The sequence below is a fragment of the Symphalangus syndactylus genome, chromosome 9 (assembly GCF_028878055.3).
Source record: "Symphalangus syndactylus isolate Jambi chromosome 9, NHGRI_mSymSyn1-v2.1_pri, whole genome shotgun sequence".
In the NCBI taxonomy this organism is placed as follows: domain Eukaryota; kingdom Metazoa; phylum Chordata; class Mammalia; order Primates; family Hylobatidae; genus Symphalangus; species Symphalangus syndactylus.
In genome coordinates this window covers 111,758,258-111,775,306 of record NC_072431.2, presented here as the reverse complement: position 1 = coordinate 111,775,306, position 17,049 = coordinate 111,758,258, and the positions used below count along the sequence as shown (strand labels likewise).

At 41.8% G+C, this 17,049-nt stretch overlaps 1 protein-coding gene across 1 annotated transcript in view; it reads right to left on the bottom strand.

The window, feature by feature from the left end:
- TAF1L (TATA-box binding protein associated factor 1 like) overlaps window positions 1–15,815 on the bottom strand; it is a 110,892-nt gene extending 95,077 nt beyond the window's left edge. Inside the window, 1 exon segment of the mRNA XM_055294005.2 lies at window positions 15,752–15,815. Within this exon segment, the coding sequence (XP_055149980.1) occupies window positions 15,752–15,784 (33 nt within the window). The 5' untranslated portion in view covers window positions 15,785–15,815.
- Between the last annotated feature and the right edge of the window lie 1,234 nt (window positions 15,816–17,049).

Here is a 17,049-nt window from a genome sequence, read left to right as displayed (position 1 = left end):
TCAGAACTGGAATTTTATTTTTACTTTATTATTCTGATTGGGTTTAACATGATAATATTATAAATCGTATAAGTAATATTTATCCCAATTCCAATACATAGGTATATATTTTGCTTTTTGTCTCTTCACTCTTATAAAATTTAATTATTCTCCTTAACAGTACTGGGTGGAGTATAGTAGAACATTAGAGCAAGGAAGAACCTGAAAGCTCATTTGATGGTATTATTTCTTTTTTTTTTTTTTTTTTTTAGTTTTTTTTAAATTTTTATTATACTTTAGGTTTTAGGGTACATGTGCACAATGTGCAGGTTTGTTACATATGTATCCATGTGCCATGTTGATTTCCTGCACCCATTAACTCGTCATTTAGCATTAGGTATATCTCCTAATGCTGTCCCTCCCCCGTCCCCCAACCCCACAACAGTCCCCGGAGTGTCATGTTCCCCTTCCTGTATCCATGAGTTCTCATTGTTCAATTCCCACCTATGAGTGAGAACATGCTGTGTTTGGTTTTTTGTCCTTGCGATAGTTTACTGAGAATGATGTTTTCCAGTTTCATCCATGTCCCTACAAAGGACATGAACTCATCATTTTTTATGGCTGCATAGTATTCCATGGTATATATGTGCCACATTTTCTTAATCCAGTCTATCGTTGTTGGACATTTGGGTTGGTTCCAAGTCTTTGCTATTGTGAATAGTGCCGCAATAAACATACGTGTGCATGTGTCTTTATAGCAGCATGATTTATAGTCCTTTGGGTATATACCCAGTAATGGGATGGCTGGGTCAAATGGTATTTCTAGTTCTAGATCCCTGAGGAATCACCACACTGACTTCCACAATGGTTGAACTAGTTTACAGTCCCACCAACAGTGTAAAAGTGTTCCTATTTCTCCACATCCTCTCCAGCACCTGTTGTTTCCTGATTTTTGAATGATGGCCATTCTAACTGGTGTGAGATGGTATCTCACTGTGGTTTTCATCTGCATTTCTCTGATGGCCAGTGATGAGGAGCATTTCTTCATGTGTTTTTTGGCTGCATAAATGTCTTCTTTTGAGAAGTGTCTGTTCATGTCCTTCACCCACTTTTTGATGGGGTGGTTTGTTTTTTTCTTGCAAATTTGTTTGAGTTCATTGTAGATTCTGGATATTAGCCATTTGTCAGATGAGTAGGTTGCAAAAATTTTCTCCCATTCTGTAGGTTGCCTGTTCACTCTGATGGTAGTTTCTTTTGCTGTGCAGAAGCTCTTTAGTTTAATTAGATCCCATTTGTCAATTTTGGCTTTTGTTGCCATTGCTTTTGGTGTTTTAGACATGAAGTCCTTGCCCACGCCTATGTCCTGAATGGTATTGCCTATGTTTTCTTGTAGGATTTTAATGGTTTTAGGTCTAACATTTAAGTCTTTAATCCATCTTGAATTAATTTTTGTATAAGGTGTAAGGAAGGGATCCAGTTTCAGCTTTCTACATATGGCTAGCCAGTTTTCCCGCACCATTTATTAAATAGGGAATCCTTTCCCCATTTCTTGTTTTTGTCAGGTTTGTCAAAGATCAGATAGTTGTAGATATGCAGCATATTATTTCTTATAAGAATCTGTTTGCTGGGTATTAAGGGAATACCAGGTGACCTCTTTCCCTCTGTATTTGAATCTATTGTCTATTTCTTGAAAGACTCAATACAACAATCCATTTCAGGTCCTGAAAAGACATGTGGGGCCAGGATGGTTTCTATTAACATATGCAAAGCCCCAGGAGGGTGGGAAGGAGAACTTGGGGGGACTCAGAATTGCAGAGACCAGTCTGGCTTGAAGAGTCTTAGGAAATATCATGAGATCTTGCCAACATCATAGGAGAAAGTAATTCCAACTTAATTCAAATAAACAAAAGTTACAAAGATTTATAATACAGATTAAGCCCCCTCCACATAGCACAGTGATGTTATTGTTCAAACTTTTCCTGTTTTAAAAACAGAGCAAAATTCATCCCTTAGTGACCTTTTTTTTTTTTTTTTTTTTTACCTCCCAGACTAACCCTCTTGAATAATCATAATAATCCTCAACCTTTGATAAGCATCGAGGAACCAAGGGAGAAAGAAGAATTAAACCTACAAGCTTCGCCCCCAGTATGAAAGAGACACAGCCAATCACTCTTCTTGTGGTATCTTACATCCTGTGCCATTCAGCACCTGCCTTTGATACTGGAAGTGTCCCCAGATGGACCCAGCCTTTCCTGACACTTTGACATATATGAAATGTGTCCATATCAACCACGGAAGTTCTGCTTTTATTCAATGTTCACATCTGCCATCAATATTATAACTGTTTGAGAAAATAAATAAAACCAATTTGAAGTCTAATGATCCAGACTGAACAAGTACTGTACTGGGAACACAGATTATGACAGAATGGTCCCATCTACAGCCAGGGACATGTGGGACTTCAGAGGGCTCCAAAGCCCCAAGGGTAGAAGAAATACAATCTGCTGAGGGTTTTGAGACAGCTGTTGATCTCAGACCCCTACTCTTAGGCTGGGCACTTACCACTAACCCCCTTTGGAGCCCTCCCCTCAATCCTGTTTGAAGCATTCCCAACAGGGTGAACCACCGTTTGTACTGATGGGAATCCTCTTGTTCTGTTGTTTCCATGTAAGGATCTTCCCAAGAGGAAGCCATTTTGGAACAAATACTGCCAGTTCTCTCCACCTTACACTGGTTCCTCCGCAGGGAAGGAAGACTCACTTGTCTGATGGATGAGATGAGGAGATACTGACTTCCACTAGTCCACATTCACTAGCGGGTGAGGCCCCAGAGTTGGAAGGAGGACAGTGCAGACCCTTACCTTCTTGGCTGTTTCAGACCTGCTCTGAGGCTGTGCATTGAGGATGCCTGTGCTTCTGGTCTGCATTCAGTTAGCAACCAAGTGCATCTCTGTTTTCTGGCTCAAGCTCTTCAGTTTGCCTCTTTCACTGTGGCCTTCTTTCCTTCTCGAGTGTTCTCTCTTTCTCTTGCATTTGACAAGGTATGAAGTGGGCTCTCTTCAGGCTGGAGGCAGGGCAAGTGGGCCTGGAGTTCACTGTGTAGACTCAACCTTTTCCCCAAATAAGTCCCCACATTTAGGCTGAGGTAGAAGAGGGAAGGAGAAAGAAGTCTCGTTCTGCCAAAGTCTGGTTTTTTTCCAATGAGCTAGATCAGAAGCCCTATACCTCAGACTATACATCTGATACTATATTTCAAGTATCATTTATCTTTTGGTGTCTATTTCTAGAATAGTGAGAATCCAAAGTGGAGAACAGGTCATTTATTAGGTTCCTGCATACCTCCAGTACTCACCATAAGCTTCGGACAGCCAGGGGATCTTTCCGCCCTATCCGTATCATAAGACAGGCTGCTCACCCATCTTCCTAGCAAGGGTATGTGGCCATATCAACTGCCCCAGTGTCATTGGAAAGAGAAAAATTACGGTTACTGTACTTTAACTCAGTGTTTCCTAAAGGGGGCCTTTGTGAGCAGCAATGTCCTGAACTGGGAAGAAGACAGGCATTGAAGTCAGCCAAATGCCAGCATGAATTTTAACTCCCCAAACTATTCACTCTGTGATTTGGATCAAGTTACTTAAGTTCTCTGATCCCCTGTTCCCGCATCAACAAATAGGAATAATTCTTTTCTTGTGAGCTTTTTGTAAAGATTGTATTAAATCACATATATTAAGTACTTACGACCCAGTCAGTACTCAATATATTGAGCCTATTAATATTTCTATATAGCTATAACTGGTAACACAGGAATTCTGCTTGGATCCACAGAGCTATGCCAATTCCAAGAACAGCATATTTCTCACACATAGAGCTGTGACCCCAGAAGGCCCAGCCTCTACTTGCTGGGGGGATATGAGGCTATGACCCACCCCTACAAAGGAGGGTTTCTGGTGGCAGCAGGGGTGAGGGAATGTGATCATGTGAGCTCTGGATCTGTGGGTTCTTGGGTGGCAGTGGTGGTGGAGCTCCTGAGAGAGCCTAACACATTGAGGAGGGGTTGCCAGGGCAGGGACAGCCTTTGGCGACAGCTTCCCAACCAAGGAATGAGAACAGCTGAGAGGCTGACACTGGCAGACATGAGGTGTGGGAGGGCAGGGGGGCCATGGTCAAGGCAGCAGTAGGCATTTCTGAAGCAGTGTGGCCCGACCTGTTTACCAACTCAGGCAGTGCTGCTGAAGCAGCTCAGTGCGGCCTTGGCCTGGACCTGTTTGCTAATGATAACAGCAACAGCAGTCTGATCCGGAACTGCTTTGAGAGCAGTGATGAGCACCTCTGATAGGAGCTCTGTGGAAACAGTGACTGTGCAGGTCCTTGGAGGAGAGCACAGAGCCGTGTCTGTGTGGACCACAAGGAGGAGGGCTGAGGGATTCAGGTGTGGTGGTGATGGTTAGCCTCATAGTTTGGTTCATGAGTGTATTTGTTTCCAAGGGCAGCCATAACAAAGTACCACAGACAGGATGGATTAAACAACAGACATTTATTTTCTCACAGTTCTGGAGGCTAGCAGTACAAGATCAAGGTGTCGGTAGGGTTGGTTCCCTCTGCGGGCTATGAGGGAAAATCTATTCCATGCCTCTTTTCTAGTTTCTGATGGTTTGAGGGCAATGTTTGGTGTTCCCTGGCTTGTAGCTGTGTCACCCTGGTCTCTGCCTTCATCCTTACGTGGCATCCCGCTGTATGTGTCTGACTCTGTGTCCAAATTCCCCCCTTTTATAAGGACACCAGTAATATTGGATTAGGGCCCACTCTAATGACCTCATTTTAACTTGATTACCTCTACAAAGACCCTATTTTCAAGTAAAGTCATCTTTTGAGGTACTAGGTATTAGAGTTTCAACATATCTTTTGTGGGGGACATAATTTAACCCATAACAATGAGCTAGCAGCCAGGCATGGTGGCTCACGCCTGTAATCTCAGCACTTTTGAAGGCCAAGGTGGGCAGATCACTTGAGGTCAGGAGTTCAAGACCAACCTGGCCAACATGGTGAGACCCTGTCTCTACTAAAAAATACAAAAAAAAAAAAAAAATAGCTGAGAGTGATGGCACATGCCTGTAATCCCAGCTACTCAGGAGGCTGAGGCAGGAGAATAGCTTGAGCCTGGGAGGCAGAGGTTGCAGTGAGCCAAGATCACACCACTGCATTCCAGCCTGGTTGACAGAGTGGGACTCCATCTCAAAAAACAAAAACAAACGAAAAAAATGGGCAAGCCTCAGAGGTAGCAGTGGTCATTCTTAGAAGTCTGTGGGATTATGGTATATCCTTTAGTTCCGAACATTGCATCCTTAGGGGTTCTATTCCCATTCTAGTGGAGACAGAATACACCCAAGAATTTAGTCTCTATTTGGTCTAACTACATTTTTACAACTTAGCCAAAAGATGGCTCTAGGGAAATGGGTCATTGCCAGCTGATCTAGAGTCTTATGTTGAGCCATCTTTTGATGCAAATTGAGCCTCAATTCTTTAGTTATAGTTATCAATGAGGTTGTAAATAATCACCTTTGATCACATCTGAGATATTGCCCAGTTCTCATGCTTGCCCTTGGATTTGAACATCCTAGAAAGAACTTTTCCATTCGCTCCTTCTTATGCCCAAATGAGATTGCCAAATGTCTACTTTGCATTTTATCTGATATTTCTAAAACCAGCTGAAGAAAGCACGGTTCCTGCAGGCAGATGTTATTTATTCCTCAATAATCATTGCAAAGGTAGAGTTCATCATTCTTCTGAGAAAAGCTTGAGAAAGCTCTAGTTGAAGCCCTTAAGTTAGAATGAATTCATACCCAAGATTAGGGCCTGAGAATCCCTACAGTACCTGAAGGTCAGGTTCACAGAGGTATTTGCCTACCTCGGGAAATTCCGGGTCCAAAGGAACTAAAGAAAGCATTACTAACCACACAATATGGGAGCAACGTCTCTGCTTCATTGGCCCAGAAAAGCCTATTCAAGACCTTGAGTTTATGAAGAAGTACAAGGGCTATTTTATACAGCTTCAGTCCCAACCACCTCCCTGGGAATCTGTGGACACTATGGATAGTGGTGGTTAGAGTAGAAAGTGAGGCTTAAAATGCTCCAGGCCTGGTGTGGGAAATACCCAGTCCCCTATCTTCTTTCCTGTTCCCTAATCAAAGAACATCTGTAAACAATCATGCCACTCACAAGTACCCAGATGTAACTCCGAAATCCTGCTAAATACAGTGCTCCAGGCACACACAGCAAGTGATTAGGATTAGCCCCAAAATTCAACATATTTCCCAAACCTGCTTTAGATCAGGGTTCCTCGACAGCAGCACTACTACTGTTTTGGACCAGATCATTCTTCCTTGGGGATCGCTGCATGGTGTATTGTAGGTTGTTTAACAGCATCTCCAGCCTCTACCCATCTAATGCTAGCAGCACCCCCCACTCCTTGTGAAAACCAGAAATGTCTCTAGACATTGCCCCCAGTTGAAATATACTGCTTTGGATAATAACAGAAGTCAAGTTACTCCAACCATCAAAACTTAAGAATCACCTGAAATAGAAAGAGTAACACAAATGAAAATATCTCTGGATGGTCCCCTATTCTGATTCTAAAAAGTTTATTGGGAGATACTTTTTTATGCAAGGGGCTAATTTAAGTATCAATTACATCTACAATCCCAGCAGCCTTGGATAAAATAGTCTGCTCTAGAAGCAAGACAGAGAAATCTGTGGAGACCTGTTATCTTAGGCTGTAATTATAGTTGGGAAACTTCATATTAAGAATCGGCCACAAGAAAGTATACAGAGACAGGGAGGGCTTATGGGGTCTTGCTGGTGGTCCACTTATCACAGGGCTGCCCAGGTTTCTCCCATAATAAAGTCCTGGAAGCTTGGAAGGACAATTATCAACAAAACAACTTAGCATTTACTGAGCTTTCTATAGGCACAAGGCATTTTACATATAAGTATTTCACTGTTATTATCTTATTTAATCCTCAAAAACATCCCCGGAATTTGATATTATTCTTATTCTCATCATACAGATAAGAAAATGGAGACTCACAGAGATGAGGTACAAGTTTCCACAACTAGTGAGTGCCAGTTTCAAAATATAAATTCCATTGTCCTGGCCACAAATCTCATATTCTTTCTGCTACATGAAATATCCAGGAAAAATCGGATGCGCCTCCTCCTCTTGGGGTCCCTCTTTTCACAGTAGTCTGAGTTGAGTCCTGCCCAGCTACATGACTCCTCCAGGTTGGGAAAGAGTCAATTCCCTACGCAGGTCCTGAGTCAGAAGACTGCACATCCCCAAAGTCAACAAGCCTCAGCGAGGCCCTGCCATCTCCCCCTGAAAAAGGGGATCAGCACAGAATTGGTCCCTGAGGAATCTAGGCCAATGTGGGACTGGCAGTAACATCCTTAAGGGAAGATCCAAGCACACAGTAGAATCTCTCGTTCTCCAGCCTTTTCTGGGGTTCCAAAGGATAGAACTTGTGTGCAATTGTATTAACCAATCACCATTCACCTGGGCAGTGACTCACCTAGAACATGAGTCACGTTTCACCCATTTTACTAGACCAGTGGTTCTCACACTTTAGAGTGCCTCAGAGTCACCTGCAGAGCTTATTAAACCACAGATTGCGGGGGTACCTAAGCCCAGAATTTCTGATTCGGTACTGCATTTCTAACAGGTTGTCAGGTGACGCTGATGGTGCTAGTCCTAGGAACACATCTTGATAATTACATCACCTTATTAAGCCTTGGATAAAGAAGACCACTTCATGGTATGTGAAGTTCCTCTACCCTTTCCCCAGCCCCAGGCCCATATTCAGACAGGGTTATTTTATGAATCCACATTACACCTTCACAGCCCAATAGAACTCAGTCAAGAATTCAACAGAGCAGGATGAGGAGAACACAGGGAGAGGGCTCCATCCTACAGGGCTGACCTCCTTCTCAAGGTGGGGTTCTTCTCTTTCCTTTGGGGAGCCAGAGTGCCAAGAAGGTCTTGTGCAGCCACAGAACAGCATTTCCCACTTGCAGGGTCCAATGGCCATGCATCACTAATCCTCCCCACAAATCCTTCCTCCAGCACCCCTTTCCAACAAGTTTCTCCCCATTTGCCAGGGGCTGTTCTGGCTCCCTACTCATCTTGTGAGCACATTGGGGGGCCAGGAAGGGAGGTGTAGAGGAGGAAGTCTAAGCTGGTGGGTTCTTAACAGTTTGGCTTGGATGGGAAAGGGAATCTGAGCAAGGAGACAAAGTTATTACTGGATACAGTCTGTTTATAGGCAAAGGGCCAAGAATTCTCGCTAAAAAGAAAATCCTCCAAAGACCACCCAAACCAATGAAGTATCAATACATCGGTCAGACTCAGAACTCAAAGACGGTATTAACAGAGGAGCATTTAAATGCCCCTTTTGTGAGTCCCTTTGAAATCCTAGGCTAGGCCTAAGCCGTCTCCCTCCATGATGAAACAGGGACGAGAATGTCAAGCTGATACCTGAGTTGTTCCTGACTGAGTAGGATTCAAGTGTTCAGGACTGCATAAAAGGCCCAGCCGTGCATTTCAACTGGACAAGGCTACAACCAAAATGACAATCATAATATTCTTGGCTTATTAAAGATATTTTATCATGTCATCCGAGACTCTTAAGTTTGCTCTGCTGGCAAGTGGCTTGAAGACCAAAGTAAAAAAGAATCTCTGTTATCCGGATTTGTATAACCAGTCTGGCAAGCCAGGAAACTCTTCCTTCAGGTGATACCTTGAAGTATGAAAAACCAAAAAAGGATACCAGAGGCTACAGAAGGAACTGTGGGGCAGTCAGCAAATCCCCAGATTAAAACAGACAGTCACATGGCAAGGGGATAGATTAATATTACTAACAGTGGCGTTAGAAATTTGGGGGAGCTAATTTAATCACATTCCCACCCGACACCGGTATTGAGAACAGACACAGGCAAGAAACCAGATGAGGATCAAAATAGTATTAGCTTTAATACTAGTAAAGCTGGATTTAAGACTGAAGCTCACTCCTGTGGTCCAGGCAGGGACTTCCTGCTTCCTCCTTCCGGGTCTGGTCATGGGGTCTGACGTGGGAACAGTTGGGTCTGCAGAGTAGACACTTACTCACCTTATGTGTGGAGGATCAAAGAACACCCAACACCCACAGATGGCAGAACAGAATCAGAGAGAGAAAGTAGCCTCTAGGCTGCCTCCAGACCAATGGTGTCAGATGCAGTTTCAGGTTGGAATCATTTGTTTACAAAAAAGGAAAATTGAAGCAAAAAAAAAAAAAAAAATGTGGATGGCTGTAGGAGGTTAGGCCTCAGAGATGGTGCCGAGAATAGCAGAAACATATACTTGGTGAGTATCCCTGACCAGGTAAGTTGTTCCTTACAGGAAAGTGAAGAGGGGACGAAGCAGGAAGGAAGCTTCCTCCCCAGGACTGCTGTTAGCAAAATGCCTTTTTTTTTTTTTTTTTTTTTTTTTTTTGAGATGAAGTCTCACTCTGTCTCCCAGGCTGGAGTGCAGTGGCGCGATCTTGGCTCAATGCAGCCTTCCCTTCCCGGGCTCAAGCGATTCTCCTGCATTAGCCTCCTGAGTAGCTGGGACTACAGGCGTGCGCCACTACGCCCGGCTAATTTTTTATATTTTTGATAGAGATGGGGTTTTGTCATGTTGCCCAAGCTGGTCTCAAACTCCTGAGCTCAGGCAGTGTGCCCACCTCAGCCTCCCAAAGCGCTACGATTACAGGCGTGAGCCACCACACCCGGCCCAAAATGCCTCTTCTGTGGGCCAAGGCAGAAGTGTGGGAAGATTAAGAGGATGCCAACCCTCCAAACAACAGTGACAATAACTGCTATGTTCACTTAACTCCTACTGTGTGCCAGGAGTTGTTCTTTCATACATTTAAATTTGGAACAATCCTGTGAGGTAGGTGTAACTATCCCCATTTTACAGATGAGGAAATGGAGGCTGACAAAGGTTACATCACGTGCCAAAGTGAGGGTGTAACTGAGTCACAGAGCTGCTGTGACTAGCTGCAGAGTCTACGCTTATCCTATCACATTCAGCTACATACTCTCCTCCAGAACAGAGAGAGAAATGCAATCACCAGAGAGGTGGAACTATGTGTATGTACAGCAGGGTGACTATCTAGGTTTTATTTGGGTGAGCACTTCAGACACTGCAATTCTTCTCTTAAACACCCATGCATATACTTGTAACTACTCTTCTTTCCATTAAATGAGGCATGCAAAGCTCTGTCTTTGTAGTTCACCTGGATAATGGTAATGATGGCCTGTGCTGTAGAGTAAGTCTGTGATGTCAAACAATGGGCTGAGCCTTCCCCAGTGTCAGGAGCTTACCTAACCAGAAGTCATTAAGCTCAGTGGTTTCCCTCTTGCCTCCACAAGCACTCATTAGGGGCTGTGAAAGAAATGCTTTTTTATGTACATTCTCCCTGAAGTTTCCCACCGTGTGAGATTGGCATTTGGGTGCAGATTTCATCATCTGGGCTCCCTGCCAACTGCAGTGGAATAGTTCAAACCTCCAGCCTGTGAAGTCTCCTGGTCAGAGACCTTTACGCTCTGTTTTGCTGAAGGGTATGCCATTTGCAAGTCAGCAGAAGGAAGGTTTCTGTACTTCTCGAATATCTTGGTAGAAATAAAATCTTTATGAAGGAGACCCTGTGTCGGATGATTTGAGCCAACCACTTGGCTTTCTTACAGAATAGACAGGTATAATTTCCATGTCCCAAACCAGGTCATCCTAGTGTAATTTGTCCATTTGACAAATAGAAGGCAAACAAAAAGCAAGAAGCAATGCTGAATGTTTTGGTTTCAAAGTTCAGGGCAAAGAGCTACGACTAGAATGTTCCCATTTTTTCAGTACTCATCCCACGATCTGAAATTCCTAATAATGCTGGGTTGATGGGATGCAAACTGGGAGGGCAGGCACTGGGTGTGATTTAAGCATGAGTCAAAGACCATGGAGGCTTCAGTCAAATCTCATTTTGTCAGGAATCCTTCATAACGCCCCAGTCTCTGATGTCATTTTAGTGGAATTAAATTTTAAGCAGTGCAGAACTATAGAACTGGTTACATTAGGCGTCAGATACAAGTCCAGTCACTAAACAGTCCAGCCTGTTGGGGAAGCCTAGTGGTAACCAGGACAATCAGCAGGAGGCAGGTTAGGAACTCCTGCCTCATGGTTTACAGTTGAGCATACAGTGATTAAGCAGCAAGCTCTTAAGTTAGCCAGGCTTCCCACCGTCTGGGGGATGTTTAATTATATCACACAGTGAACGGGAAATGTAAGATTAGTTTTCTCTTCATATTCTAACAAAAAGTGGCTCTTTCCCTCTAGAGGTTTGAAATGCCCCCTCCATTGACATGATGAAAGGGAAGGGCATTGATGCCACAAAGAGAAGGCAGTTGTCCAAGAAAATACATAGAACCCTTGAGCAGGAAGGACAGAAAGCAGAGGCCACTTCTGGCCATTCCCATTAGTGGAGGCGTAGAGTTGTCTGCTGCGTCGTACTAAGAATACCGGTATGGGGTGGACAGTGGGAGGTGCGAATTTATGAAGTATCTGAAGATGATACTCTCACAGGATTGTAGATAAGGAATTAAGAATTGAGGAATAAGGATACTGAAGAAAGAATCAAACATCCAGCATACAATGGTACAGGGCAAGTTCTTTCAGGACAAGAATCCCCAAACATAAAAGAAGGAAAATAATCCAGATCTTAGTTACTGGGTTGTCACTAGTGTCCTAATGAGAAGTGACTGAAAATTGCCCCCACAATATGATGTTTTGTGAAGTTCTAATTAAAGACCCAGAGCTTGGTCATTCTGTATAAAGCTATTCATATCTTCATAAAATCCCAAATCCCTTTAGGTACCATCAGATGGAGGCCCCTGACCTGAGGAAACCCTGCTTCACCATCGGCGGAACCAGCCCCCAATATTTCAACGTAGGTTCTTTTCTATTTTCCCTAAGTGTTGGCCGGTCTGAGAAATAAAGAGAAAGAGTACAAAAGAGAAAAAATTTACAGCTGGGCCTCTGGGGGTGACATCACATGTCAGCAGGTTCCGTGATGCCCCCAAGCTGCAAAACCAGCAAGTTTTTATTAGGGATTTCAAAAGGGGAGGAGTGTACGAATAGGGAGTGGGTCACAGAGATCACATGCTTCAAATGGCAATAAAATACCACAAGGGCAGAAGGGCAGAGCAAGGTCACAAGTCCAGGGCAAAATTAGAATTACTAATGAGGTTCCATGTCCCCCTGTGTACACATTTTCATTGATAAACACCTTAACAGGAAACAGGGTTCAAGAGCAGATAACCGGTCTGACTAGAATTTGCCAGGCTGGAATTTCCTAATCCTAGCAAGCCTGAGGGCGCTGCAGGAAACCAGGGCGTATTTCATCCCTTATCTTCACAATTTATATTCAGAGATTGCAGTAAAGACAGGCATAAGAAATTATAAAAGTATTAATTTGGGGAACTAATAAATGTCCATGAAATCTTCACAATTTATGTTCTTCTGCCGTGGCTTCAGCCAGTCCCTCCGTTCGGGGTCCCTGACTTCCCACAACACTTCACTGTTACAGTTAGGTGGTTGGGGCTCAGCCAGAATGGTGAAGCCAAGCAGGCAATCCTCCTCTGATAGGATGTTTCCTAACAAGGCTTATTTCTGCTTCTACGTGGTACACATTAAAATGATTAGTTAAATTTGAAGGCCTAAACATCACAGGCTAGGATCAAGAGATGACTGGCCCATGACTACACATTATATACCTGGAGTTTAGGACAAAATTCAGCAGACATCCAACATGGATGCAGATGTATTTGCTGTTAAACTCCAACATAATAATTTGAGAGTCTTAAAGAGAGTTCTTACAACCACCAAAGGTGATTAGACCCAAACCTTATAACCAACTTGAAACACAAAAGCTGAAATATTGGGAATATTGAAATATCAGAAATGAAGAAACTAGCAAGTTCTAGTTATTCTTAGAGTTTGTTTAGATACATTCGACCAGAAACTCTTGTGTTTGTCTAAATTGGCCAATTCAGTCATGGTCATTAAAATTTATCATTCAAAAATTGAAAACAGAATTACCACATGATCTAGCAATCCCACTTCAGGGTACATAGCCAAAGGAATTGAAATCAGTATGTCAAAAAGCTGTCTGCATTCTCATGTTCACTGCAGCATTATTCACAGTGGCTAAGATATAGAAACAGCATACATGTCAATCAACAGACGAATGCATAAAGAAATGTGGTATATATACACAATGGAGTACTATTCAGCCTTTAACAAGAAGGAAATTCTGTCATTTGCAATAATATGAATAAACCTGGAGGACATTATATCAAGTGAAATAAGCCAGTTACAGAAAGACAAATACTGCATGATCTTACTTGTATGTGGAATCTTAAAAGAGTCAAACCTATAGAGTAGAGAGTAGAATGGTCGTGACCATTCTACTCTCATTCCAGAGGATAGAATTAAGGGGGATGAGAATGGGGAGATGTTATTCAAAGGGTAGTTTCAGTCAGATAGGAGGAACAAGTTTCAGAGATCTATTACACAGCATGGTGACTATAGTTAATAATAATGTATTATACATGTCAAGTTTTCTAAGAGTAGGTTATTAATATTCTTGCCATGAAAAAATAAGTATGTGAGGTGATGAGTATGTTAATTAGCTAATCATTCCATGATATAAACATATATAAAACATTGTACCTCCTAAATATGTACAGTTATTTGTCAAGGGCAGATTGCCTGAGGTCAGGAGTTCATGACCAGCCTGGGCAACATGGTGAAACCCCATCTCTACTAAAATACAAAAAAAATTAGCCAGGTGTGGTGGCATGCGCCTGTAGTCCCAGCTACTTGGAAGGCTGGGGCAGGAGAATCGCTTGAACCTGGGAGGTGGAGGTTGCAGTGAGCCGAGATTGTGCCACTGCACTCCAGCCTGGGCGACAGAGCAAGACTCTGTCTCAAAATAAATAAATAAAATAAATAAATAAAAATTATAAAAAATAAAAAAATGAATTTTTAAAGATTTACAGTTCAGACCAAAATATTAATTTTCACTTGTAAAGTTTTCTTAGTACTCTTTTTCTTTTATTTTTAAAATTTATTTTTGACCAGATAATGAATGAATATGGTTCAAAATTCAGAAAGTGAAAAAGGATGTATAAAAGTAAGGGAAATTTTTTCCTCCTACTCCCAACTCCCAGCCACCTACTTTTCCTCTCCATAGGCAAAGTGTTATTAATTTTTTTATGTATCTTCCAGAGCTATTTTGGAGACATAAAAGCAATGTGGGTTGGGAAAAAGAACATATACCTTTCCGCCATTTTTGTACCAATGATACCAGATGTCAAGGAAACATTGTATTTGAAGGAGAGCCCTCAACATTTCGAAAAGTTTGGCTAACAGGTTGGTAACACTTATTTATAGCAATCATAAGGACTTAATTAGAAGTTGTTTTTGATGTTTTCTTATAGCTGTGATTATATTGTTTGGGGTCAGGGACCCCTTTTGAATACATTATGAAAATAATGGATCCTCTCCATAGAAAGAGAAGCACATATGTACTTACATACAAAAAAATTGCATAGAATGTCAGAAAGTTTCATTATCCACACAAAGCACTACCACCAACAACAAAGACAGCAAAGGAATCAAGGTTCAGAGAAACTAATTTGCCAAGATTCATAGAGTTACTGAACGGTGGAGCTGGGATTCAAATCAGTCTGCTCGATTCCAAGGCTCATGCTCTATCCCCACCCTTCTCTTCCCTTCCTCTCTTCTATGTATTATTGCTACTGAGCCCCTCACTGATACAAGGGCAGGGTAGATGGTGTCAGTTCAGCAGCTCCTGTAGTCTTCGATTCCCAGCTATCTTGGTGAAGTCTAACCTAGAGCTATGACTCCTTGTATTGTCTTGAGAACCTACTCCTCGAGATATAGCCTCTTACATAAAAAGTGATACAGGATTGAGAGCAAAGGACATTGGAAAATAAGACAGAGACACAGGGCCATTTGCGCAGTTGCTGATATCTTTAGTCCCAACTTCCTACATGTAGGAATTTTATGTTAAAAGTGACAGTGTCTTACTGAAAAGACAACTGGTATCCTAAGTCTGATAAAAAATGCAAGGGATAAATCAAAGATAAGATTCATAACTATACTAGTATGAATGACTTTCTTTTCAAGAAACAATATAAAAATGATAAGTGGGGAAAAGGTATAACATGAATCAAAAGTCAAACTGTCTCTGCCCACTCTATCATCCAACTGCCTGTTTTAGAAACTTACAGGTTTCTTTTTCCTGTAGAGGAATTCTGCCACACACTCCACAAATATAGGGCCTTGGACATCAAATTTGCTCTTTCCTTATAGATTTAATCATAGTTGTATTTGTCACCTGAGAAGCCATAACCTGCTGAATCTCAACAGAAGGACAGAAAATGAGTCACAGCAAGCAAAGGGTGCTATGAGAAGGGATATGTGGAGCAGCAGGGCAGGACCCTCTAGACAGCAGTGGTGGATTTACCCTTCTGTACCTCTTTCCAGAATATGGCACAGAGAAACAGAAACAGAGATGCTGGTGCCAATGGGAAATTTTCCTGGCAATTGCATTTGTTAAAATCTTGGGTTCTGAAGTCAGAAAGATCTCTTTGAACCCTGGCTATGCCATTTTGAGTAAATTACTTACCTTCTCCGAACCTCTACTTAGAGCTTCATCCATAAAATAGGGAAGATGACAACATATCTCATTGAGTTTCTGTGGGAATTAAATAAGAATGGATTGACACAGTGTCTGACACATTGTAAATGCTCAACAAAAGGAAGCTATTAGTATGACTGGTCTGTAATTGTGGACATTTTTACCAATGGCTCATGGATGCCATTCTGCTCATAATAAAAGCATTTCCCAGTGACATCCCAGGATGAGAAACATATTCTAAACTGGGATTTTTCTTAAGGCTTAAACTAACCAAGTCTTCTAGTTTGCCCAAAGATATTGTTTTGTTTTGTTTTCCTTTCAAACCATGAATGAATGTTTATCAATTGCTTTTATAATGCCTATAGAGACAATCTGTTAATGTGCTGAATTACATTGATATTCAAATAATAAACTTTGCATTCCTGGATTGAACCCAACTTTGATGTTACATTTATTTTATTTTAATTTTATTTTTCCATAGGTTATTGGGATACAGGTGGTATTTGGGTACATGAGTAAGTTCTTTAGTGGTGATTTGTGAGATCCTGGTGCACCCATCACTCGAGCAGTATATACTGCATCATATTTTTAGTCTTTTATCCCTCACCCCTCTCCCACTCTTCCCCGCAAGTCCCCAAAGCCCATTGTATCATTCTTATGCCTTTACATCCTCCTGGCTTAGCCCCCACATATCAATGGGAATATATGATGTTTGGTTTTCCATTCCTGAGTTACTTAACTTAGAATAATAGTCTCCAGTCTCATCCAGGTTGCTGCAAATGCCATTAATTCATGCCTTTTATAGCTGAGTAGTATTCCATCGTGTATATATATATATATATATTGATTGATGGACATTTGGGTCGGTTCCAGGATTTTGCAATTGCGAATTGTGTTTCTATAAACATTGCATGAATTTTAAATCAATGTCTGGATTCAGTTTTCTAATTTTTGTTTAGCATTTTTGCATTTATGTTCATGAGGAATACTGACCTGTACTCTTCTTTTCATGAATATTCTTGTTAGGTTATGGCATCAAGATTATCCTAGCCTTATAAAATGAGCTAGGATTATTTCTTTAATTCTATGAAAGAATTTATATAAGATTGTTTTTCTTTCTTTCCTGAATGTTTGGAAGGGTCCACTGGGGAAGTCATATGCCCTGGGGTTTTCTATATGGTATGACTGCAATTTCCAGATTTAATTTTTTAAATAGCTATAGGGCTATTTAGAATGTGTTTCTTTTTGTGTCCATTTGGATAAGAATGTGTTTTTCAAGAAATTGT